Source organism: Pogona vitticeps, chromosome 3, assembly GCF_051106095.1.
Source record: "Pogona vitticeps strain Pit_001003342236 chromosome 3, PviZW2.1, whole genome shotgun sequence".
In the NCBI taxonomy this organism is placed as follows: domain Eukaryota; kingdom Metazoa; phylum Chordata; class Lepidosauria; order Squamata; family Agamidae; genus Pogona; species Pogona vitticeps.
In genome coordinates, this window is record NC_135785.1 from 42,470,084 (window position 1) to 42,494,026 (window position 23,943).

Consider the following 23,943-nt stretch of genomic DNA (forward strand, 5'->3'; position numbering starts at 1 on the left):
GAACTCCATGGGCTCTTTATTTTTCCATAGTTGACAACAAAAAAACCTATTGTGTGCTTGGGCAAGGTATTCAGCGTACAAATGTAAAAATAATAATAGATCTTACTTTTAATCTCCATTATTCTTTGAAAAATCAGCAGCTCGTGTATCTAACCATAAAAGGGAAGTAATAGCCATCCCTACATATCAAAAGGTGTGCCAGGAATGGGCCATAGCTTAGTGGTGGTGTACAGGCTTGGGGAAAACATAGCTGAGATTCAGTTTCCAGTGCATTCTACTTTTAAAAATGATGTCAGTTATTTGTATGAGATTCCAGACAGCCACTTCCAGTCTCAACAGACAACTTGAGTCTAGACAGCCAAAGAATCTAAGCTGGTATTGAACAGTTTCCTCTGGCAAAAGAATTTCATTTGGTCCTTAAGATTTTTTTTAAGTCTTAACAAAGTCAATTGCATCACAATGATTTTGCATAAGATTGCCTTCTTACATGCTTGATGTGAAGGAGTTAACAATAACATTTGCTTGTTTTGCTAGGTGCCAAGACATAATTAGATACAGCATATTTTTAAAAATTGAAATGCCTACATCTTGCTACAAAATCGTGCTTTTAAGTTGCTAAATGCCCCATGCCAAATGTCTTTTTTGCTCTTTATAAAAGTATCAGAATGCTAAAGCCAAGACTCTACTCACTATGTTTGTGGTTAATTAAAAAAGAGAGAAGCATAATTCTTGTTCAATTTTTTTTAAAATAATCATCTGGTGAAAGTTACTGCCGCAAACAAGAAAAGTGGCATTTGGAAAAATAACTGATGGATCAACATGTTTCAAGCATGCAGCAATAACTGATTTTAATTGAATGTGTTCTTTATAAGGCAAGTGCAAAAAGTAGGCAAAGTAGGCATATGGCGGCAAAGTAGGCATAGACATTAGAACTCTGTGTTCTAATGTAGTGTGTGGGATACTTGAGTATCTGTAGCTGTGGGATCAGCTTTCCTTTTCAGGAGATTGGGTGATTATGGTGATCAGGGTGTTTTTTGTTATGGGTGTATTGTTGTGATGGGGGGGAGATGATCTGCTGCTGTGATTGATGGGTGTCATTAGCTAGTCTTTTGTGTGCAGAGATCACCTGTCCTTGTGGCTGGGTAGAGTTCATTGACCTTTTGCAGGCTGTATTTTTCAGTGCTGGGAGACAGGCTTTGTAAAGTTTTAGACTTTCCTCTTTTCCGTTTTAGACTTTCCTCTGCTGGTGTTAGTGGATTTCAATGACTTCCCTGTTTAGTCTAACATAATGATTGCTGTTGTTGTCCAGTACTTCTGTGTTTTGAAATAGAATTTCATGCCCAGCTTCTTTCAGGGCATGTTCAGCTACTGCTGATTTTCCCGGCTGTTTTAATCTGCAGTGTCTCTCATGTTCTTTGATTCTGGTGTGGATGCTGCATTTTGTGGTCCCAATATATACCTGGCCATAACTGCAAGGTATCTGGTATAGTCCTGCAGTAGTGAGGGGGCCCCTTTTGTCCTTTGCTGACTGTAACATTTGTTGTATTTTTGTGGTGGGTCCAAATACTGTTTGTAGGTTGGGTTTTTCCCCATGCAGTCAGTGAATCCTTTGATGTATGGCAGAAATACTTTATTTGTTGTGGCTGCTTTTCTTCTTTAGTTTGGTGTTGTTTTCTCAGTTTGATGGCGCTTGTGATTTCATTCTTGGAATAGCCATTTGCCAGTAGGACCCACTTCAGATGGTTGAGTTCGGTGCTGAGAAATTGAGCTTCACAGTTCTGATTCGCATGGTCTACCAGTGTTTTGATTATGCCTCTTTTTTATTGTGGGTGGTGGTTGGAGTTTTTGTATAGATACATGTCTCTGTGTGTGGGTTTTCTGTAGACCTTGTGTCCTAATGGGAGGACCATAACATCCAAGAAGGGGAGTTGTCCTATTTTTTTTCAAATTCACAATAGAAATAAAATGGACAACTGAAAATACAGCCTGCAAAAGTCAACGAAGTCTACCCAGCCACAAGGACTGGTGATCACTGCAAACAAAAGACCGCCAATCACAGTGACAGACCATCTCCCACCCCTCATCACAATATACCCATAACAAAAAAACACCCTGATCACCATAATCACCCAATCTCCTGAAAAGGACCAAAAGCTGATCCCACAGCTACAAATACTCAACTATCCTACATCAGAACACAGACAGAGTTCTAACTCTTGTTCTCTGAAGATGCCAGCCACAGAGACTGGTGAAACGTTAGGAAGAAAAACCTTCGGAACATGGCCAAACAGCCCGAAAAACCTACAACAACCATCGGATCCCGGCTGTGAAAGCCTTCAAGAATCCATTTCTCATCTTTGTTTGGCATTGTGGAAATAGTGCTGAACTAGCAAGGTGGAAATCTGAGTTGAAATCCCTTTTCCTGTTTATAGGTACATCAATTAAATCTGAGCTTGATCAATCAAGTTTGTTTTCTGTGGAGTGAGTTTCCTACTTTGATAGGCAATTGCACTTTATGGCAGAGGTGGGATTCAGCAGGTTCACACCTATTCTATAGAACCAATTCCTAAATGTACAATTGGTTCTTAGAACCGTTTGCTGGCCTGAGATGAATGAAGGAGGAGGGGCCAGGTGACCAGCGACGAGCAGGGGGAGGGGGCGCAATTAGCTGCCTCCCTTCCTGCGCCACACTGAGCCGTCTGAGGTGGGGTGTGGGTGAGAGAGATAAAGCCCTGGAAAGAGCAGAGGCATCAATGGGGGAAAGGGGGGCAGGATGAGTCCTTGATATCACTGGAGGAAAGCTCATGGCCTCGAGGCAGAGAGGGGGTGTGATTGACAAGGCATGAGCGCAGGACACAGAGGGAAAAAGTTTTGGGGTGAGACCGCTTCAGTCAAACACCCAACCGTCCTCATTTTACTATGATTTTTTTCAAGTTAAAGGTACCACATAAGACTGTTGCTTATGTGGTACCTTTTTGTAAAATGTCCTGGGCATTTATTTATTTATTTATTTATTTATTTATTTATTTATTTATTTATTTATTTATTTATTTATTTATTTATTTATTTATCTATTTATCTATCTATCTATCTATCTATCTATCTATCTATCTATCTATCTATCTATCTATCTATCTATCTATCTATCTATCTATCTATCTATCTATCTATCATTAGGACATAGAACTTGTTGTTAATTTATTTGAATCCCACCACTGCTTTATGGCCTTTGAGATTCCTTCTAATACTGTGTTTCTGTGATATTACTGCTAAAATACAAAAGAAATCCAGAAAACAACTAAGCCACCCTTCATCATGTACAGGAAAGGTTTATAGAGGAATTTTGTTTTATCATGCTTGAATGACATCAGATTTTTCTGATAATGAATAATAGCAGTGATGACCATCAGGACGCTTGTTTAAAAATAAAACTGAAAATACAATTGGACATTATCTTATTGGCACAAGTCATACCTCTGACACTCATAAATAGAATAGTCTATATAAAATGTGATACCACGAACTTTATAAAATAATTACCCAATGTTTCTCTAGAAGAAAAGGACAATTGTTGATGATGCACGCTTTTGTTACATCCCATAAAAGACTGTGATGACTCACTGAATGATGTGTAATGCAAATATACAGTAATGGCTTTAGTATGTATCAAATCTTACCACCTACCTCCTCCATTGTTTGAATGCTATAGGCACAATAAATGCATTGTTTAGTTCTTATAGTGTCTACTCTTGATAAGCCTTCAGGAATATTTTAACACAGCTTGTGGATCACATGATCCTTCCTACTTTCTAAAATAGAACAACCAGTGAACAAACTAGTAAGATCTCTTTCTGCCCCAGACAATAAACACACTACACACACAAAACTGGAAGTAAAAGGCCACAACTTTATTAACTGAATTACAGCCGCAGTTACCCTGGCTAAGTACTGGAGTCGGATCCGTATCCATTGGGAGGCCCAAGTGCCATCATCAGTTTTGCCATCAACTTCCTAGACCCTTCTGGGCAATGAACCGGGGTGGTAGGTCCTCAGAGATCATGCGGGCGTATGCCACTCTGTGGTTCTCTGCCACCCAATGAGCAAGGCCAGGGCCCTGCCCTCCCAGGCTGGAGCAGCCCTGTCCCTTGCCCTCCCCAAAGGGATGAAGTTCTGTGATAGCAGTGGGCAGGACCTCATGCACCCTCTATCAACCATCAGATACATCCCCAGTGCTCCTAAACTGCTAACAAAGCTGTGACATGGACAGAAAATGAGAAATGCAATCACAAATACCTGTCTAATGTAACCTTTATGAAACCTCAACATCTTTTGAACTTTACCAAACATAGGGTTGGTGGGGAGGGTGAATGCTGTTGAGGTCTGCCATGACTCAGGCCCAGGAGTGCCCTTTTTATCTGGGGGGGGGGTGTCTGCCAGATCCCACCCCCAGATGCACCAGCCAATCCTTGGCTGCCAGAATGGCCCGCATTGCGCTCCCAGGCTCCCTTGCGGCCTGCCATGTGGCCACTGCCATTATGGAGCCCCAGAGGAGTGTGAGAGGCTGGGACACCGCTCCAGCCACAACGTGGGACCTGGGTGAGTCCTGGCCCTTCTTTCTGTTGGGAAAAAAGCCACATGTAAAAACTATTTGTTTGTTTTTTAAGGAGAAAACTGATAATCCTTAAATAATACAAACTGGTGTTGCTAAATTCATTAATGTCATTAGTGTTGAGTGAATTAGATGTAACTCTTTTTTTTTTTAACAAACTAAATCCAAGTCCTCGTCACAACTTTATACTGACTGGCAAGTTTAGTTGGGTAATGACACTGGACATGCCAAATGAAATCAATTATGAGAGTAAGCTCTGGTCTTCCAGGATGAGTCAAGTGGGCAACCCCAGCCAATCAGAGAGCATGAAATGTATGTGGAAATAGGTTGACACTAGAGATGGGGATGAAGCGCCAAAAATGGCATTTTGTCTTGCTTTGTGAGCTGTCAAACTTTGTGGGCCATCATGATGACCCATGAACCTTGAATTGCTCGTGGTGACCCAAGGAAGAACAAACCAATTCATAACAAAAACATGCTGATCACCCTACCTCCTGAAAAAAGACAAAAGCTGTTCCCACAGCTATAAATACTCAACTATCCAACAAACAGCAACAGAGCTTGCATAGAGTTCCTACTCCAGTCCTCTGAAGATGCCAGCCACAGAGACTGGTGAAAGGAAGAACAACCTTCAGAACACAGCTAAAGAGCCCAAAAAACAACCATCAGATCCCGGCCATGAAAGCCTTCGAAACTACAATTCATCATTTGTCGGGTCTTTTTTTTTTCTTTTTTCTTTCTTCTTCTTCTTCTTCTTCTTCTTCTTCTTTTTTTTTTTTTTTTTTTGGCTTTCTCTCAAGAGGAAGGAAAGCAGGGATCAAAGCAATCCTGCAGCGCTTTGATCCCTGCTTTCCCCCTCCACTTGCTAAGCAAGTCATCCAAAGCGAAAATATCTCTCTGCTTATGCCCCTGAGGTTCAACTGATCCGTAGGGGCATAAGCAAATAGGGAACGAAAGGACAGATATAAAAGGGTTATATTCATTGCTTCGTACTTGTTGGGCTCTCTGCACCCCAAGAATATGAAGCAACAAATATCTGAGGAATCAGGGATGTATTTAATGAATATCCTGATTCATTTTTATATTCGTTCCCCCCCCCCAGTTGACACTATGTATTCAGTCGGTTGTGGCTATAATATTTCATCAGTTAAAACAAATGAAACTGAGAAAAATAAAATAAAAAGGTAAGCATATACTTAGGCATTGTTTTATAAAATCAGGAGGTGAGAAGTCTCTTTTAAATGTACAAGATGTGGCCTAAAACTAATTGTTGATCCCAACTAGATTAGAGCCATTGAATCAATAGGATTTATATAAATGTTGATTTATAACTCCGTAACTGATTCAACAAATCTACTTCTAGTTGGAAATAGTGATTGGATTTAGGTTCTCCTTCTCCAACTTTATTCTACAACAATCTTGTGAGGTAGATCAAGCTGACTGAGACTGGCCTAAAGTTACCCAGTGAATTCCATGGCCAATGAGGAAAGGCAATCCAAATCTCCTGAGTTGTGACCTAACAGTCTAACCACCGCACCATTCCTCTTTAGTTAATTCTACCACCAATAAAATAAAATAAATATATCAAAGATCTCCTCAAATATAGGTTTTTCACTCACTACCGTACTTAGAGAAATGATTCCTTTCATAGTTTTTTTCCGACCACTTCTACCCCTTTGAAACACCTTCTCAAAAATGACATTTCCTTTCAGTTAATTTGTTTTCAAGTAATCATTTTTTCTAATATTCTAAAGGCAAAAACAAAACATCAGTTTTCTTTTTCTTATTGTTTACCCAACTTTCCTACAATATTTTCTGACCTTAGTAAAGAAAACACACAAAAAAAGCTATCATCCTGTCAGCCAACGTCTGTCCTGATGGCCACTAAATCTCCCCCCCCCTCCAGCCAATCCTCTTCATAGTCTTCTTGTTCTGTATCCTGTGTCAATGCTGCTACCAGAGCACCATTTGAGAAGGTTATCCCTTTTTGAACTTCACTCCTAGAATCTCCCAGTTAGCATAGCCTTGAACATGCTGGCTTGCAGGGTGTGTGTGTGCTTGAATAGTCCAAAAAAGCCATTTTTCCAAACTTTTGTATTGGAGGCATGGGTCCTCGTTTACAGGGCTCTGATATGAACTGGTGAACAGTGCTTACAGTTGTATAGAAATCTCAAGAAATCAAGTTTGTCATGGCTCTCCTTTCGATTTTTCTTTCAGTAGACTGACATGAAATGACAAAACCATGACTTCTAAGGGATGGGTAAACGATATGGGAAAGTCCAGAGCAGTTTTTTCATCCTTTAAATGGAAGAAAATGTTAAAATAATTGTCATTACCATCATCAACAACAATATCATTATGTCATTTGTAGCTGGCCACTGAAAGGAAACATTTTAAATCAGAAAGATGGACTATCAGGGAAAGCGGAAGTGGGAATGGAATGAACGAAGAGCTGGAATCAAGTGGAGACTGCGATGATGAAGATGGATGCCAGGGTTCAGGTGACAGAAGCTACACAAAAGGTAATGTGCTTTGCATTTGTATGCACTTAGGAACTTCACAGGGGCTGTGTTTCTTTGTCCTGCTGCCCTGTTGAAATGTAGAGTAAAACCATTCTTCACAGGGGCTGTGTTTCTTTGTCCTGCTGCCCTGTTGAAATGTAGAGTAAAACCATTCTTCAGTGCGTCATGAGGAAGCCTAGTCTCCTCCTGAGTTCATGCACTCTCATAGCTGCTCCTTCCATGCAGCCAAGAAAAGGTGTTCAGAAGCTTTTGCTTTCAAATTTACTTTAGCGTAACTTCTCATGTTGTTCCAACAGTGGTCTAGCACTGACTATAGTTCATTTCAAAACATGTCCGCTTTGAACCATGTCTTCTGCAGCTGACTTATTGGAACTAACCACAATCTGTGATGGCCCCTTCACCCTGGAATTCCCTCCGACCAGAGGTGTAACTGGCCCCTCCTTCCTAGGTTTTAAGAGGCAACTGAAAACCTGATTGTTCTCCCACCTTTTTATAGTCTGTCCCTAATTAAGTAATCTTATGTCTCTCCCTTGACCGTCCATCTGCCCTTAACCTCTTTGAACTTTACATGGTTCCTTCGGTTATGCTTTAGAACCTTTTTTTTTTCCTGTTATTGTTTTAATCGTCCTTGTTATTATTGTTAATGACTTTGTTCTCCTTGTTAGCCACCCAGAGTAGTAGCCTGGTTACTAATTGGGTGGAATAAAAATTTAATAAACAAACAAACAAACAAACCATGATGCCTCATTAAGGAAATGCAGATGGCTGTGGTCAGCTAAATATGGAAGCAAATGCATCTTAACCTCTTCTTTGCTGCTGAAGAAGAGGTGAACCATTCATGTAATTCTAAAACATATTGTCTAGTGTTATGTCTGAACATGACCATTATTCAGTCTTTCACTGATGAACTATGGCTCACCTGCAGTTTTGTCACTTCAAGTTTTGTCAGTTTTGATATTTTATTAAAAATGCTCGTTCTCCTCACCCCTTACTTCTTTTTTTGTTTGCTTGTTTTTGGCTGTTCTTCTGGAAAGACTTGTGATTTATTTCTTTTTCATCCTTTGCGGTTATCTTTGATAAAGTAAATGTGTTACTTTATAGGGTAGAACTCCTTTGTGTTTCGTTTGTGATCTCAGGTTGCTAAGCCTTGGGTGTTAATGCACTCAAATACATTATTTTTCCCTATGTTAATGTTAATTTTAATAAATATTGTGTAACAGTTTCCTTTCTATGTTCTTCAGTCTTTAGGTAACATCTTTTCACTTCAAAGTGATGCAAAAGTTAACAGCATCCAGGTGATGCTAAGTATGTTTTAATTGACAATTAGGTTATTTATACACTATTTGTGTGCCAAAGCATACCAGCATTCTAATGTATTTCAGATACTCAGTAACTAAGAATAAAAGTATTTAAAATTTGGCTAAAAGGGAAGTGCATTAGCACAACCATGGTATATATAATGGTATTTTTCCCCCATCCCCTAACTCTAACATGAATCAGAGATTGTGTGAAGGATTACATTTCATAACTAACCATGCAGTGATTTGGTAGGAACCATGTTTACTAAAACTGCACTTGAACACATTGCAGTGAATACTTTGGGTTTGTACCATTAAAAGCAGAAATTCCATCTTGAGAAAATTATAATGGTATTTTGTAATTAACTTTAAATACTGTTGTGTGTTTAGGCCGCTAGCTGTAAATTTGCATATCTTGGTGCAATTAAGAGAAAGAGTGGTAGTAATCCAATTGAAGGGTTCTTTGCTCTAGTATTATGATTTCCCAACATTCAAGTAATTTTATTTTATGTCAATTTTGTATAATGCTGTAAACCTTGTTTTAGGTAAATTGACACCAATCTGTCGATGCATGTATTTCATGTCTTGAGATGCAGCTTAAGAAAGCTTGGAAGCCTAGGATCTTCCATGCATAGTAGTGACAGGAATATTTGGAGAGATTGACACACGTACATTTCTTAAATATATGATGGAACGAAGGATACAGACTTGAAGGAACTGCCATTGGGTTACATCCAACATTACATAAACAGACTCTGACCTTTGTAACAGGGATTTCCTGTCCTTTCCATTCCTTTCACCCCCATCACTAAATCTGCTTCAGAAGTTCACTTAGCATACTGCAGCAGATCTAGGGGGCACATGATGGGCTGAAGGGAGAAGGAGAATCTGGGAAGCCACTGTGTACATTCTGAAGGGCAAACCTCCTTTTTCCTATCTCTATAAAAGGTCTGCTTCTTGTCAGCCTTATAGCTGACAAATCCCATTCTACCATCTAATGGTAACCAAATTAATACACAGATGTTTACTTGCACACTTCTGCCAAAGTGCACCTTTTCAGCATCTTTCTTAAAGTCAGGAATATAAAGGTATTATCAATGCAGTTTCCTACATTTCTTAATCTCTTTCATTAAGATTTGTTAAAAGCTAGTGTTTTGTTTACAATAATTGCTAATAAGATGTTTATAGCAAGAGCAATTACTGGTTCTTAAAAGCACCGTTTAGATAATTAAGCATAGTATATGTAATTACAATGACAGAGCCAGTTGACTGTATTAGCTGGAATTCGTACAGCTGAGCAAAATGCTTTCCTGACTATTTGGGCATTTGTGAGGATTGCTACACAATGTCTGAAATCCTGTTGTACAGTTATGCAGAAGGTGTAACTTTTAGCAGCAAATAGCTGTATATCAAGAAATGTCCATAGGCGTTATGTGTTGTATGCTGAGTCATGTGGGCTCAGTAGGCAATGGCTGATGCCTATGGTGATTTCTTAATGTACAGCTATTTACTGCTAAAAGTTACACCTTTTGTGGAATTATGTAACAGGATTTTGGCCAATAGTAGATGTTTCATGACAACAAAACTAGAGCCCCATTGCATGAATACATTTGCCACCTGAGTCACCAATCACTGAATAACTTTTCCCGGTCCTTGGAGCATACTAATTTTAAGAGGGTTCAAAACCAATAAAATACTCCCTACATTGAACTCTCTGTGTCTAGCTTTAGGATCGTGGTAAAATTTCTGTTTCTGTTTAATTTTTTTTGATTCTTTTACAAAAAGGTTTGAAGCTAGTCACAGCAAAGTAGGTGTCTTATCAAAAGTAAAGACAAAACATGTCATTGCTTATTGAGGCAGCTGGGCTAGTTTTTCCTGCCCTGATCCAGACACTTAATCAACTGGAACTGAACTAAGCTCTGTGGGAGCTGCAAGGCATTAGCAGTCTGGTAATCTCCCTGCCTATGATGCACCATGCAGGATTCCTCCAAAGAAACTACCAGGTCAATGCCTTGCAGCTCCGACATAGTTTAACCCTCCCTAGACACTTCCCCTGTCTTCATGAAGATTCACCATACCTAATGGAGCCTTTATTCTCAGCTGCAAACAGTTGAAAATGTCAGAGTGGACTTTGATTTTGCATCTGCCAGAATTCAAGCTAGTGGAATTATTGCAGTCCCATGCTTCCTTGCTACCAACCTAAACAGGCAATACTGTCTCGGTTCCAGAAGCAAGCACTGCTGTTACATAACTTGTTGCTCTATCATTAACAATTACCATTATTAATTAAAAGTGTGTGTGTGTGGTCTGTTCTATTTTTATCCTGAAAATAAGGATCCTGTGCCACTTACGCTGCAACTATCTGGACAAATGTTACAAGATTTGCTGCAGGTGTAAAATGGATGAATTTGCTCTCTTATCTAAATGAATCACATGACACAAAGGCCAATTGAAATCAGTCTGGCCATTTTTGCTCCCGACATCGAGTTTTTTCCTCTGCCACTGGGGCTGTGTCCCACATTTGCTAATCTGTGTGGTGGCTGGAGATGGAAGTGCCTCATGTCTATCTAGGTGGTGGCAGGGCCTTTATTTTCATTTTATAATGAGTATGTTGTCTCCAAGCTGTGGGAAAATGTATACAGTTGCAATAATAAATTTCATCTAAAATGAGATGTCAAGGTTTATTTAGCAGTCCTTGTCCCAGGAGAATATCTGAAGAATTTTCAAAGGAGAAGGGTGGAAGGAACTTTACTCACAAGCTTTCTTCACAGCCTGTGACACGGCTACTGTCCTGGCACCTCTTGTCAAATTTATGATGGATGCATTCAGAAATGTGGGAACTACCTGAACTCAATGTTTCTCGAACTGAATGCAAATGTTATAATCATGCACACATGACTGCCAAAGAGAAAACATGGGTTTGCACTTCTGAAACTTTTGAGTTTTTAAGGGGGACCCAACAAAAAATGTGTTGAGGATTTCAGCCAACCAGCCATAGATCATTCCACCAACTACAATCTCCCAACAGTTAGTCAGCACTCCAATTTCATGGAGTACAAATAGTCATCACTGGACTGTTTTATAGTTTCTCCACCTCACCCTTTTTGGGGTTTCCCCCGCTAAATATAATTTTGATATCTGCAAAACAGGGGCCTCCCCATTCCTGATGATACAGTACCTTTCTTTTCTTTTGTGGACAATGGTATTTTGTCTGCATAAGGATCCATACTTGGGAGAATGAGTTCTTTATTGGTATATTTGATTTCTCCTCCCCATCACCTCCAATGATATACAGATGAATTAAGTTGGGAGGGGGGACCTGACATCTCCCAGCTTGATTTATATTGCATCTCAATCGCAGTTGAAAATTAATGTATTTCTCTCATTGTTCACAAATGCTATCATTAAGAGCCTTTTTCGCATGTCAGGAACCTTTTAGGCCTCATTATGTTCTTATCAGCTAACAATTCTTTGCCTCTTCTCAACATCAGCATACTGTATAAATTGGCATCTTAATCAGACTTCAGTCCCATATGCCATGTTCCCAGGTTGCATAAAGACATGTATGTATCTAAATACATAATTGTAAAGCTGGTTAAATTGTGAAATGATTATTTCATTAATATTCAAAAAGCAGAACATCTGTTGGCAGCATGCCACAGGTATTGGGTCCTGCTTGATTCTCACATGAATCATGCAGATTCTCATTATTGGAGGTCTGCTTCCTTACAAATTATCACACTGTCGAATTCACTAATCTTTTTTCCCCTCTGCTCTTGTCATTAGAATCCTGCCCTTCACACACTGGTCAAAGAGCAGCCTTTTTGGTTGTTGCAGGTTTTTCGAGCTGTTTGCCTGTGTTCTGGAGGTTTTTCTTCCTAACGTTTCATCAGTTTCTGTGGCCGGCCTTTTGGTGCTGTTGTTTGTTATGTTTCTTGAGGTGTCCTGTTCTCACCTCAGTATTTATATTTCTTACACATCTCTTACACATTATTTTATTGCCATGTGACTGAAATTAGTTCATTCTGTTCAGGAAGAGCTTAATGGGCTACTTTAGGTTTTTTTAAAAAAAATTGCCACTTTTCCCCCACCACTTGATTTGGCATCTTAGATTCCTGAGTGGAAGCATTACCGTCTCTCCTAAGTACTGCTTAATCAAGTCCCATTATCAACACAGGAGATTTATTTTCCACACTGTTTATGGGAAGTAAAGTGCTATAGCAGAATTGGTGAGAGGGAATGGTGCACGCACACAGACACAGACACACACACACACACACACACACAGAGAGAGAGAGAGAGGGAGGGAGGGAGGGAGGGAGGGAGAGGGAGAGAATGAGAGAGAGAAGACAGAATAAGAAGCCCTGTTTGGCCTGAAAAACAACCTATACTCATCATGGGAGGAAGGTACAGGTTTATGCATCTTGTCCATGCCTCCGCCTATGTCAAAGTGGGTCCTAGTACCCGAATTAAGACTTTGCCATATTGGAGAAAATTCTGAACAAAGAAGATTCCGTGATTGTGTGGAGCGTCCTCCCTGTGGGCAGATGAATGCAAATGGTATTCAGCTCCAGATTTCACAAAAAATAGAAAGATCTCAGCTGAGAGGACAGGCGTCCCACCCTGCCCAGTACAATTTATTCATACTTAGACCTGCCCACAGTCCTCCTGTTTTCCATGCATGCATGAATGGAGAAGGGAAATGGCACCCACTGAACCTACTGATGCTCTGTGTCTGTACCATAAGAAGACGATGTCCTCCCCATCCCACTTTTCTATTTATAGCAGTACATGCTTAAAGGAGTTTCAGGCTTATATTTACCACTGTAGCAAAGGCATCTTGTGTTTTATATGGTAGTAACTACACAACTGCAGCTGCAGATGGTTTTAATATTTGTAAGTAGTCGTTTGTAAACTCCAGAAAATGGATGCTTGCTTAGTTCTGAATCATAAAGTCCTTCCTCCTCTAGCCAGCTTATACTTTCAGGGGTGGGGGGAATCTTTTTTTTTTTTTCATATAGCTTTGCAGGCAACAGTAGGAAGCAGCACCAATGAGGCATAGAAATCTAATAGAGGTCAGCTCTAAAAGACATGGGATTTAAACTGAATATTAAAATAATTTAACAAACCATGAACAGCTGAACTCCCTCTTGGCATAAATCAATTATCTTCAGGTCCACTGAATTATTCAGTAAAAGGCTCATGAAAAAAATAGTCCTTTTTCTGCTTGGAAAGATAACAACCATCAGCGATTTGTCACAGAAAAATAAAACTTGTGGTGAAATTTCTGGTATTTTATTGAAAAGTGAAAATGTTTCAGTTTTCATCCACATGTACTCATGTCTGTGAAATGAATGGTTAAAAACAATGCATTTGTGCCATCCTTGGATGGTTGTCCAAGGAGGGAGAGAGTGGGGTGAAAGTGTGCCACTAATCTGGGATCATATTGGGTGGTTCAGAGATTGCCTTAGAGATCCCCATTGGATCCAATGCTCTTTATTCCCCAAAGACTGGATTGACAAGCTGTGTCAGCCTGGAGCCAGTGGTGTAGGGAATGCCACCCCCATTCATTTCAGGATTAAAAGACACCTGCAGAAACAACTATCCCCTGCCTCTTGCCTGAATCATTGCAAGCCAACAGGGCCTTCCAGGGCTTGCTATTCCATTTAGGATTTCTCTGTTAATCACGTTGTCTCTGAGATGTTTCTAATTTAGAAATACTTACTCACTTTGGTGCTAATATAATCATAGCTATGACATATTTATTGATTTAATGCTGCTAAATTGAAAGATGAACCAAATAATAAATCAGAGCTCTTAATAGAGCACCATATCCCATTCTTCCTCGGCATGCTGTTTGTTCGCACAATGGAGCAACAGAAATGAAAACTAGTGGGGAGGGGATCATTCCTTCTCCTTGTACACCTCAAAACTGCTCTGACCTGTCTCAATTTCTAAATGAGCAAAGGGAAGGAGGGAACAACATCACCCCCATTTCCTTGAGAATCTTTGAAAATGTCTGGACCAGCCTGGGGAAAGAGTCTTCTCAGTTCCAACTGAGGTAAATGTGAAAAAGAAGGCTTTTTGATCTAACATTCATGCTGGCATGGAATTTGTCGGGAATAGTGCAAGTCACACTTGAACTCCGAAGTGGTCTAGTCCACGTATTCAGAAACGGAAAAGGTGTTAGGATGAAGAATTCTTTTATAAAATAAGCCTTTCCTTGGTGGAGGCAGGGTGCACAATTCCTCTGAAGATTGCATTGGGTCTTATTTTATTGATGAAAATCCTCCATTTAAAAGAGTATTAATAGACAAGAAATCTCCTTCAATGCCTTGTTGTTCATTTCTTCTCACCTATAAATTCAATTATTCAAAAAACCTCCAGTCTATGAATGTGGGATATTATTCTTCTCTACCCACAATTCAAAGTGCCAGAAAATGGCCCAATATTGCTGCACAATATTGTGCCCATGTTGCCAGCAGGAAGAAAGATGCCAAGCTTTACATAGCAAAGGGCAGCCTGAATATTGATAAAATGAATAACGTTCAGGTTTTACTGAACGTTTAAAAAAAGGGGGGTATCAGAATGGAGTAGGGCCATTCACTCCATACTTCAACGAAACTAGTACTGTTCTTAGTAGAAAAGAGAAGGAAACGGGCAGTTTTTACATCAATAAAGCTAGAAGTTAATGTTAAATAGAGTACTTGATTTTTTTAAAAAAATTAAATGCCAAATTGGGTAGCAGTAACACCAGCTGGATATTCTAGCCCTTATTTCATAACAAAGATCTTTGAAATAAACACAGGTTTTAAGTCCGCATCATTAGGATTGATCTGTGAGTCTCCAATCAAGTCATTCAGAATTCAATCCCAGAATAATTGGTCTGAGGGCTATGATACTAGTATGTCATCTCTGTTCATTTGCCTTAGTCCTCTGAACTATTTTGCTGCTGTTTTCTGAGTTTGCTCCCATTGGCTAATAAAAGTAAAATCATGTGGGAATCATGCAGGGACATAAAAACACAGCAAGGAAGACACTCTGACTGAATTACATCTTGGAACTGAAGATAAATCCTTTTTTTCTTATACCCCAGTGTCCAATGTCAGCTCTACAGTTTGTTCATCTTCCAAATGGATATATCCCTGAAGTCTACAATCTGTTTTTCATTTCAGGTAAATAAATCCCCACTTCCTGATTTTGTGCTTCCTTCGAGTGTAACACATTTTTCTTGATCAATGCAGGCTTTGTGTTTAGTTTTTTCACATACAAATATTACCTCATTCTACTCAGGATGATATGCGTACCTCTAGGTGTAAGCTTTGAATACAAGTAGATACAGCATGTATTCAAAGGTGAGAACAGTAAACATAATAGAAAAATTCAACCTTTGACAAACTACAGAGTATATTTTCTGGCAGCACTTAGATCTTGAGTCTGTATTTGAAGTTATGTCTTCAGTTGACCCAATAAGCTTCACAGCAGTCATTCAAAACAGGAGGTAGTATATTCACCAATACACAGAATATCTCTGCATCTTTGGCCATCAGCGGCTTTTCTATAAATGGACTGTGTTTAAAATGTTATGCTCCATACTCAGGCCAAATGACAGTCTGTAACTGGAAAAGAGGAATGTTTAACTCATGTGAGTGTTTACATTAAAAGAATCGTTTGGAATATGTGTTGCTGTAAATTGACATTAACTTTGAGTCACGTGGCGTCACATGGTGTTTGAACTGCAGTGTGTGTTCCCTTGAAACAAACATTTAATCTGGTGTTTTTGAAGGGACACCCTCGCCAGACATGTGCACTGTCTCTTCACTCCAAGGCTGGAATTCAGAGAGATAGATGGGCAGGTGTGAATGTCTGTGTGTGTGTGCGCATGCGTGCGTACGTATGTGTGCGTGAGTGTGCACGAGTGTGCGCGTGCATGCCCAGCTGCCAAGCACACATACAATAGCAGGGGCAAGTAGCTGATTAATGTGGACAGAGGCATTCACATATGGGGGAATCAATTCAAATGAGTCGATTCCACATCTGTGTTAAAAAAAAAAGACCTCTAGAAGAGGAGTAAAATAACTCCCTGCCACTCCAAAAAGCACAATTCTCCATCAAATTAATCTGCTCTTACACATGCATTGTGAGTTCACCCAATTATAATACAGTAATTCAAAAGAGCCTAACCCTGAATTTTAAAAGGATGGTTTGTTGTTGCTATTGTTCTTTTTGTTGTTTTTGTTGTTGTTGTTGTTTTTAGCAATGTCATCACCTTCCTAGTGTCATGTAACAAGCTTTTCTCCCTTTGAGTCTAAGCAAACTATTTTGCTTTTTTGGTGACTGGTCTTTAGGACTTTAGCGCAGGATTCTCTTTGAAGTCTGATTTCACAAACACCAAAACACTGTCTCCATCTCCTCTCTGCAACATTCATATGCTTCCAGCTCAATTCCCAGACTAACATCTGTTTGTGACCTCAGTGTTTGATACTATGGGGTGACATTCTCTTTCAGCAAGGAGACCTTCACAGGCTGAAATTTTGTTCTTAAATGTAAGAAAATTTGTAACGGTTAGTCTGTTTCTAACTGGCAAATTAAAAAAAAACTGCTGTGATTCTTGGGGGCATGAACACATGCCTCAACCCATTACAATTGTAGCATATTATAACAGGCAGGCAGGCAGGCAGGCAGACAGATATGGAGTCAGCTATCTCTTGCGTCTCTTTGTGGCCGATAACTTTTGCTTGGTAGTCCAAAAAACTTGTACGGGGGTAGCATATGAATATCAATAAATATACATTATATATTCAGTTTGATTCTTAAAGAGTTGCTTATAGACCTTAGACTTGTGTCCCTTCTGTTAAGCCACTCATCCTGTGACATCCAAATTTCTAAGCCGATGGCTGTCAGAGGTAGGAAGCATTTCCACTATTGCACTAAAAGATTCAACCAGAACCACTATTTGACAAATCATATTGTTAATCAGCTGTGACATTCCAATCTTATATAAACCCATGCTCCTCAGTTTTCCTGGAATTTCCCACATAAATACAGCTTTTGCAGATTCATGCCAAAATGTGCTGTTATTAAAAGAATTTATTTTCATGCACTTAGTAATACTTTGTTTTTGTAGTATTTCTCACAGCGTGAATATTTAAGTATACTTTGCATGGCATGTTGTGAGAGAGCTAACTGACAAGATTGATGGGGATCTAGCTTTTAATTTAAGTAGAAATTTGTTTTATCCCAGTTATCCCAGTAATTTTAGGGGCAAGCTTGTCACACTTTTCAGAGTGGTACAGCTTTGCATTGTGATTAGCTGGTCTCATAGCTGCTATCATCAGAATGTATGATGAGTTTGTGATAAGCAGATGAAATAAAAGGAAAAAACCTAGCAGTATCATTCTCCCAAAGACAAGAGCATTTGTTGGATTTGTTCTACCTCATAAGTGGAAATACTCCCAAGTAGTGGTCTCGGACTCTGAGTAGATAGGGTCTCAATTTTGGACAGAGTAAAATCTGAGGCACCATTTGCTGCCTGAGGCTTCAGGCAGCAAATGGTGAGGGGCACAGAGCATACAAAATTGGAGTGCCCCATTTGCTCTAAGCTAGCTTTCTGTCTGTAGCTAGAGTGAAGGATACAGCACCACTACTAGTGCTGAAGTCAGAGTCAAATTAGTTCCTTCCCTATATGGAATGGGAGAGGAGACATCTTTTCTTTTGCTTTGGGCAGCTGCTCAGAGTGGTCGTATAGAGCAGATGGGTGGGATACAAATCAAATCTAAATAAATAAATAAATAAATAAATAAATAAATAAATAAATAAATAAATAAATAAATAAATAAATAAATAAATATGTGTGGCATGAGCCCCAACTTTCATTTTTGATTCTTTGTGCATAAGGACATAGCGACATAATCTACAACTGGCTGAACATTACTGATCTCTCACTTTTCCTATTCTCAGCTAAAGAAGCCTGTTAAACCAGATCCTGTTAAGCCCCGGACATACCTGGGTCTTTTGCTTCAAGAGCCAATGCTTCACTTTTAGTCCAAGGGTTCAGCAGGTTTCTCTATCTCTTTGTGTGTGTTTTCTATTTATTCATTGAATTTATACTTCACTTTCCTTCCCTCCCCTATACAATAAACTAGGCTGGCTTGCATTAGCAACATTCCATGTCTCTCCATTGTGTTGAGGTTCTCCATCTCCTCCATAAAATACAATGTCTTCTCTTATGGGGCATGAAACAATTTTTGTACATTTGGACCACACTTCAGAGCTGTACTACTCAGCTGTGCAAGCAACAGTATCCAGCTGAAGGGCATGAACGTTTGTCATTTCCCCTACCCACCCCACCCCCACCCAGTGCCTAATTCAGAATTCTGCCTCCATTCTTGCACCATCCAGGTTTTATATTGGGTTGTGCAAGGTTCCTTCCCTTTCCTAATAGAAATTATTTCAGATTTTGGGACATATTTTTCTTAATATGTGTACTTTGTTGTGCATTTTTTCTAATTGTAGTGACAAATATTTACTTGCATGTAGTTCCAAATAGTAAATTAGAATGCATCTAATGCTTCCAAGTTTTTTCTTGACAGGGAACTTCTAAAATGTGCAGGCATTTATATTATTAGGGTTGCATTTCATGAACAGGATAAATTCATTTAAAAATTGTGGTTAATGTGATGTTTACAAGGGTTATAGCACCTGCATTGACATTCAGGGCATTTGTGAACCCCCACCATTGGTCTTGTTAAAAAAAAATACCACAAAGCTAGCACATTTTATGCTGTTTCTTTATAGCTGGCTCCATAAATAAAGTTTGTGGCATGGTTTAAAAATTAGCTACCAGCTACAGAAAAAGCACACAGTCAGACAACCATATTGTTGCAGCAATGTGGTACTAAACAAAAAGCTGAAATATTTTTATTAGTCACCATAAAAACAACAACAAAAAAGAATGTGAGAAGAGAAAAACTAATGTAATCTATCTTAAGCCTGGTGGATTTTTGCAACATCTTTGCAAAATAACAGGGGGGGGGGGAAGTAGCCCAACCATGTCAGATAAAATGTCACTAAGCTATACATCTCTTTCAACTGTCGAAGATGTTTTGCACTTGGCCACAATTTTTTCCATTTTTTTTTAAATTGCAGTTATATGTTATAAATAAAGTTATTTGCATATTCTTGCTAACCTGAACTGAACATCCATGACCCTAAATCAATCTGTTAGTACAGCCTCCAACTCTGCATGTACCATGCATTTTGGAAGGAAACAGGACAGAGGGTGAGCAGAATGTCCAAATGCAAGGCAAGCTGCCCAAACATCAGCAGAAGGGCAAGGAATCCCAGAGGATCAGGGAGTCTTTCGGTACCAGTCGTTATGGGACAGAGATCTGCTAGAGGTGTGCAGATTTGTTCTTAGAGGGGAAGGATTCTAGGAACTGTGGTCCAAAACAACAGATCTCTACACCTTTAATTGTTGCCTTCAGAGATTACTTGTAGACTTCCCATAAGCATCTAACAAACTTTCTGTACATCCATTCCTGCTCTCCTGGGCTTAATTCTAAGAATCCTCATTTATCCTATTTCTTTAGCCATTCTCTTTTCTTTTTATCTGCGTATGTACACACCTCAGTATGTACACACTGCTAAATCATTATAGGACAAACATATTAAAGACTGGAACATTTGAAGTACTGTAGAATACATCTATTATGACTAGACCTGCAAGAGTGGCATTTGCTTTTCTCCCATACACTGGAGATGCAAAAATCCAGGTTCTTTGTAGCTAATCATCTTAAGAGAGCCAATGTGGTTATGAATAGATTGTTAGACTAGGGCTCAGGTAACCCGGATTCCAATCCCTGCTCATCCATATAAACTCAATGTGGTTTGGTAATGCTAAACCACTCCTTGAACATTTCACATATCTCACAAGATCTATTAGGGTCACCATATGTTAGAGGCAACTTCATGGCATATAACAACCAATATCTTAATCAATAGGGTGTAGCATTTACACAGCTTCAGAAGACAGGATAATATGTTCCTACTGTTTTTTGCTTTAGAATATGCCGTTATATTTTGTGCCTTTCTTTTAAGTATACTGGTACACGTGGGTGGCAGAGAGAGTTATCTGATATCTACTCAACTTCAAAAATACAGGTTTGAAATAGTTTGGAGGAAGTATTTAATTTCTGTGACTGCTTCCAAAGTATGTCATCAGACTTTACACATAGAAGTAATTGTGTATGATCGATGGAAATAATTAATTAAAAATTAGATTAGGACCTAGATTTGTACTGCAAATTAATTGCGGGTAAATTAACTGGTGTCAGTTTACTGACCTACAGGATTTGGGTGGGGTGAAAATTACAGTGGTGCCTCGCATAGCGAACGCTTCGCTATGCGATGAAACTGCACAACGATGGGTCCCGGGCCATCGCTGGAGCGTTCGCTCAGCGATGGCCCCTATGGGTTTTTTTCGCTATGCGATGATCGCGCGGACGCGATCAAAGCATAGCAAACAGCTGATCGGCGGTTCCAAAATGGCCGCCGCTAAAACAAAATGGCGACCGCTGTTTTGCCTCGCTAACGAGGCATCCAAAATGGCCGCCGCAATGGAAAAAACTCGCAGAACGGTGAGTTTTAAGTCCATAGGAACGTATTAAATCAGTTTTAATACGTTCCTATGGGCTTTTTTGTTTCACTTAACGATGGATTCGCTGAGCGAGGGTTAATCCGGAACGGATTAACCTCGCTAAGCGAGGCACCACTGTAATTGGAAAAATGTGGTGACAGGAATGGGAAATTAATTGCCTTGCCTTCTGTGAAATTTAAGGTTAGAGTAATTACCTATTCATTTGCATCTGTTCTTCCTGACCACATGGTCTGAGGGGGTGGGGCTCTGGGTTTAAATGTGGGCTGGCAGAAGCTCTAACCCCTTTTCCTGAAGGGGAGCTGAGGCAGGAGGTGAGCTGTGTTGGAGGGACATTTTATTTGGTAACAGTACTGGCTGGTAACAGTATTTAGGATGACCTTTGTTCTCTGTGACCGCATGGTCTGAGGGGATGGGGCTTTGGCTTTAAATGGGGGCTGGCAGAAGCACGTGCAAAATTCCCTGATTCTGTTTTTTACTCTAATCTGGTAAATAGGAAAGCCAAATAGCATTACATACCCCTGGGGGGTAGGAAAGTTTCAGGATCAGGCTTCCTCCTTTTTTTAATTCACTGATCAATCAGTCGAGATGGAGAGAGAAGGATCTGTTGCACTTGTAACACCTGTGATATGTTTGTTTTCTTGCCAATGACGTGTCTGGGTAGAAATGCTCTGTTCGTTGGTGGTACTCTTGGAAGACAAGGTCTAGCAGCTGGAGGCCCATGTTCTAATCTCCGCACTCTTAGGGAGCAGCCTGGGTAGGTGGGGCTCATCAGCCTTGGAAGGCAGCCCATCTAGGAGAAGAAAAACTCTGATTTCAAACCTCCACTGCCTTGTGGCTATATCCACTGATAGAAAAGGCTTCAGGAGTTAACCTCGAGGCAAAATCCGGACCTGTAGTCCCGGAGGCAGTTTGTGTCATTCTGGCAACTCCTGTGACATTGCTTGAACCATTGTATTGGCTCTTGCCTTTCCATTGGACTATTTCAGCGATGTGGAGAGGGGGGATTTGCTGCTTGGTTAACAGCCTATCCTCCATAACACAGTGGTACCGTGCAAGACGAATGCCTTGGGCAATGAAAAACTCACAAGATGAAAGCCTCTTGCAAGTTCTTGCAAGGTACGTTTTCCCATAGGAATGCATTGAAATTTAATTAATGTATTCATATGGGCCAAAAAGCTCTGAAAAAGTCACTTATCAGGTAGCACTTATGAGGAAGCACCATTGGAGGACAGGCAGGGGTGCCCCGCAGCCACGATTGCCACTTTCAGAGGTCCCCCGGCAATCCTCCAATGGTGCAGGGGAATCCTTCGGAGGCTTGCCCAGCACCATCAGAGGACTGGGAGGGGTCCCCCGCAACCGCGATCGCTGGCTTCTGAAGCCTCTGAAGACTTCCCCAACACCATTTTTGAATTCCCCACCCTTTTCCACTGCCTTTTTCCATTCGGAGGTTTGCCTCCGATGGTGCTTGGCAAGCCTCCGAATAGAAAAAGGCAGGGGAAAAGGGTGGGAAATTCAAAAATGGTGTTGGGGAATGGCCCATAGGAATGCATTAATTAAATTTCAACGCATTCCTATGGGAAAACATACCTTGCAAGACAAAAATATCTTTGTCTTGCAGGGCTTTGGGAAGATGAATGAAAACTGCCAACACTTGCTGGAGTTTTGCTGTTATTATGGTCTTTGTGTCAGCAATATGTTCTTTAATACGAATGGAGCTGGAACACAGAATTTCCTGGAGACATCCAAGATCCAAACATTAGCATCAGCTCAATTTGATCCTCACTAGATGTTCTAGCCTTCCTAGTATTATGGTCACATGCAGCTACCAGAGTGCTGATTGCGGTACTGATCACTCCCTGGTGTGTAGTAGAGTAAAACTGCGAGCAAAGACATTGTATCACATGAAAAAGGAAGAAAGACCACATATTGATATCAGCAAGACTCACAATCAAAGAAAAGTAGAGGAATTTGCCCAAGCGCTTGAGGAAACCCTTCCAGGCCCGGCTGATACAAATGCACCTGAACAATGGGAACATTTCAGGAACACTGTTTATAACACCGCCTTGTCCACATTTGGCAAGAAGACCAAAAAGATGGCAGACTGGTTCGAAGCCCATTCAGAGGAGTTGATGCCAACCATCGAGGATAAGAGGAGAGCTCTAGCAGCATACAAAGCCTGTCCTAGTGAGTACAACTTGCAGGCTCTTCAACTTGCTCATAGCAAAGTCCAACAGGCTGCCAATTGTTCCAACAATTATTAGCTTCAGATCTGCTCTCAGATATAGATAGCAGCAGACACAGGTAACTTCAAGGGGATGTATGGTGGAATCAAGCAGGCTTTAGGTCCGATACAGAAGAAATCTGCAAACATCGTCACATTGTATAAGAACAAAGGAGACGAGGTGACTGCAGTAACTATCCTGCCATCTCTCTTCTCAGCATTGTAGGGAAGCTGCTTGCCCGTAATGTGCTGAAGAGACTCCAAGTGCTTGCAAACAGAATCTATCCAGAATCACAGTGTGAATTTCGAGCTACTAGATCCACCACTGTAGGGAACAATGGCAGCCACTCTTTGTGGCCTTCATAGATCTCACAAAGGCCTTTGATTTGGTTAGCAGGGACAGCCTTTTTAAAATACTTCCCAAGATTGGATGTCCACATCGACTCCTTAATGCCATCAGGTCCTTTCACGAGGAAATGAAGGGCACTGTAGTTTTTGATGGCTAAACATCAGATCCGTTTGACATCCAAAGCGGAGTGAAACAGGGCTGTGTCCTCATGCTGACCCTGTTTGGGATCTTTTTTGCTGTCATGCTGAAGCAAGCCTTTGGAACTGCAACAGAAGGTGTCTATCTC

The 23,943-nt window shown here is 40.2% G+C and overlaps 1 protein-coding gene across 2 annotated transcripts in view; it reads left to right on the top strand.

Moving 5' to 3' along the window:
- Positions 1 to 23,943, top strand: part of LOC110075313 (glypican-5) — a 486,554-nt gene that overhangs the window by 351,046 nt on the left and 111,565 nt on the right. For both annotated transcript variants that reach the window (XM_072995919.2, XM_072995918.2), the window contains one exon: positions 6,981 to 7,131. In XM_072995919.2, coding sequence (XP_072852020.2) covers positions 6,981 to 7,131 — 151 coding nt within the window. The remainder of the gene's footprint in view (positions 1 to 6,980; positions 7,132 to 23,943) is intronic.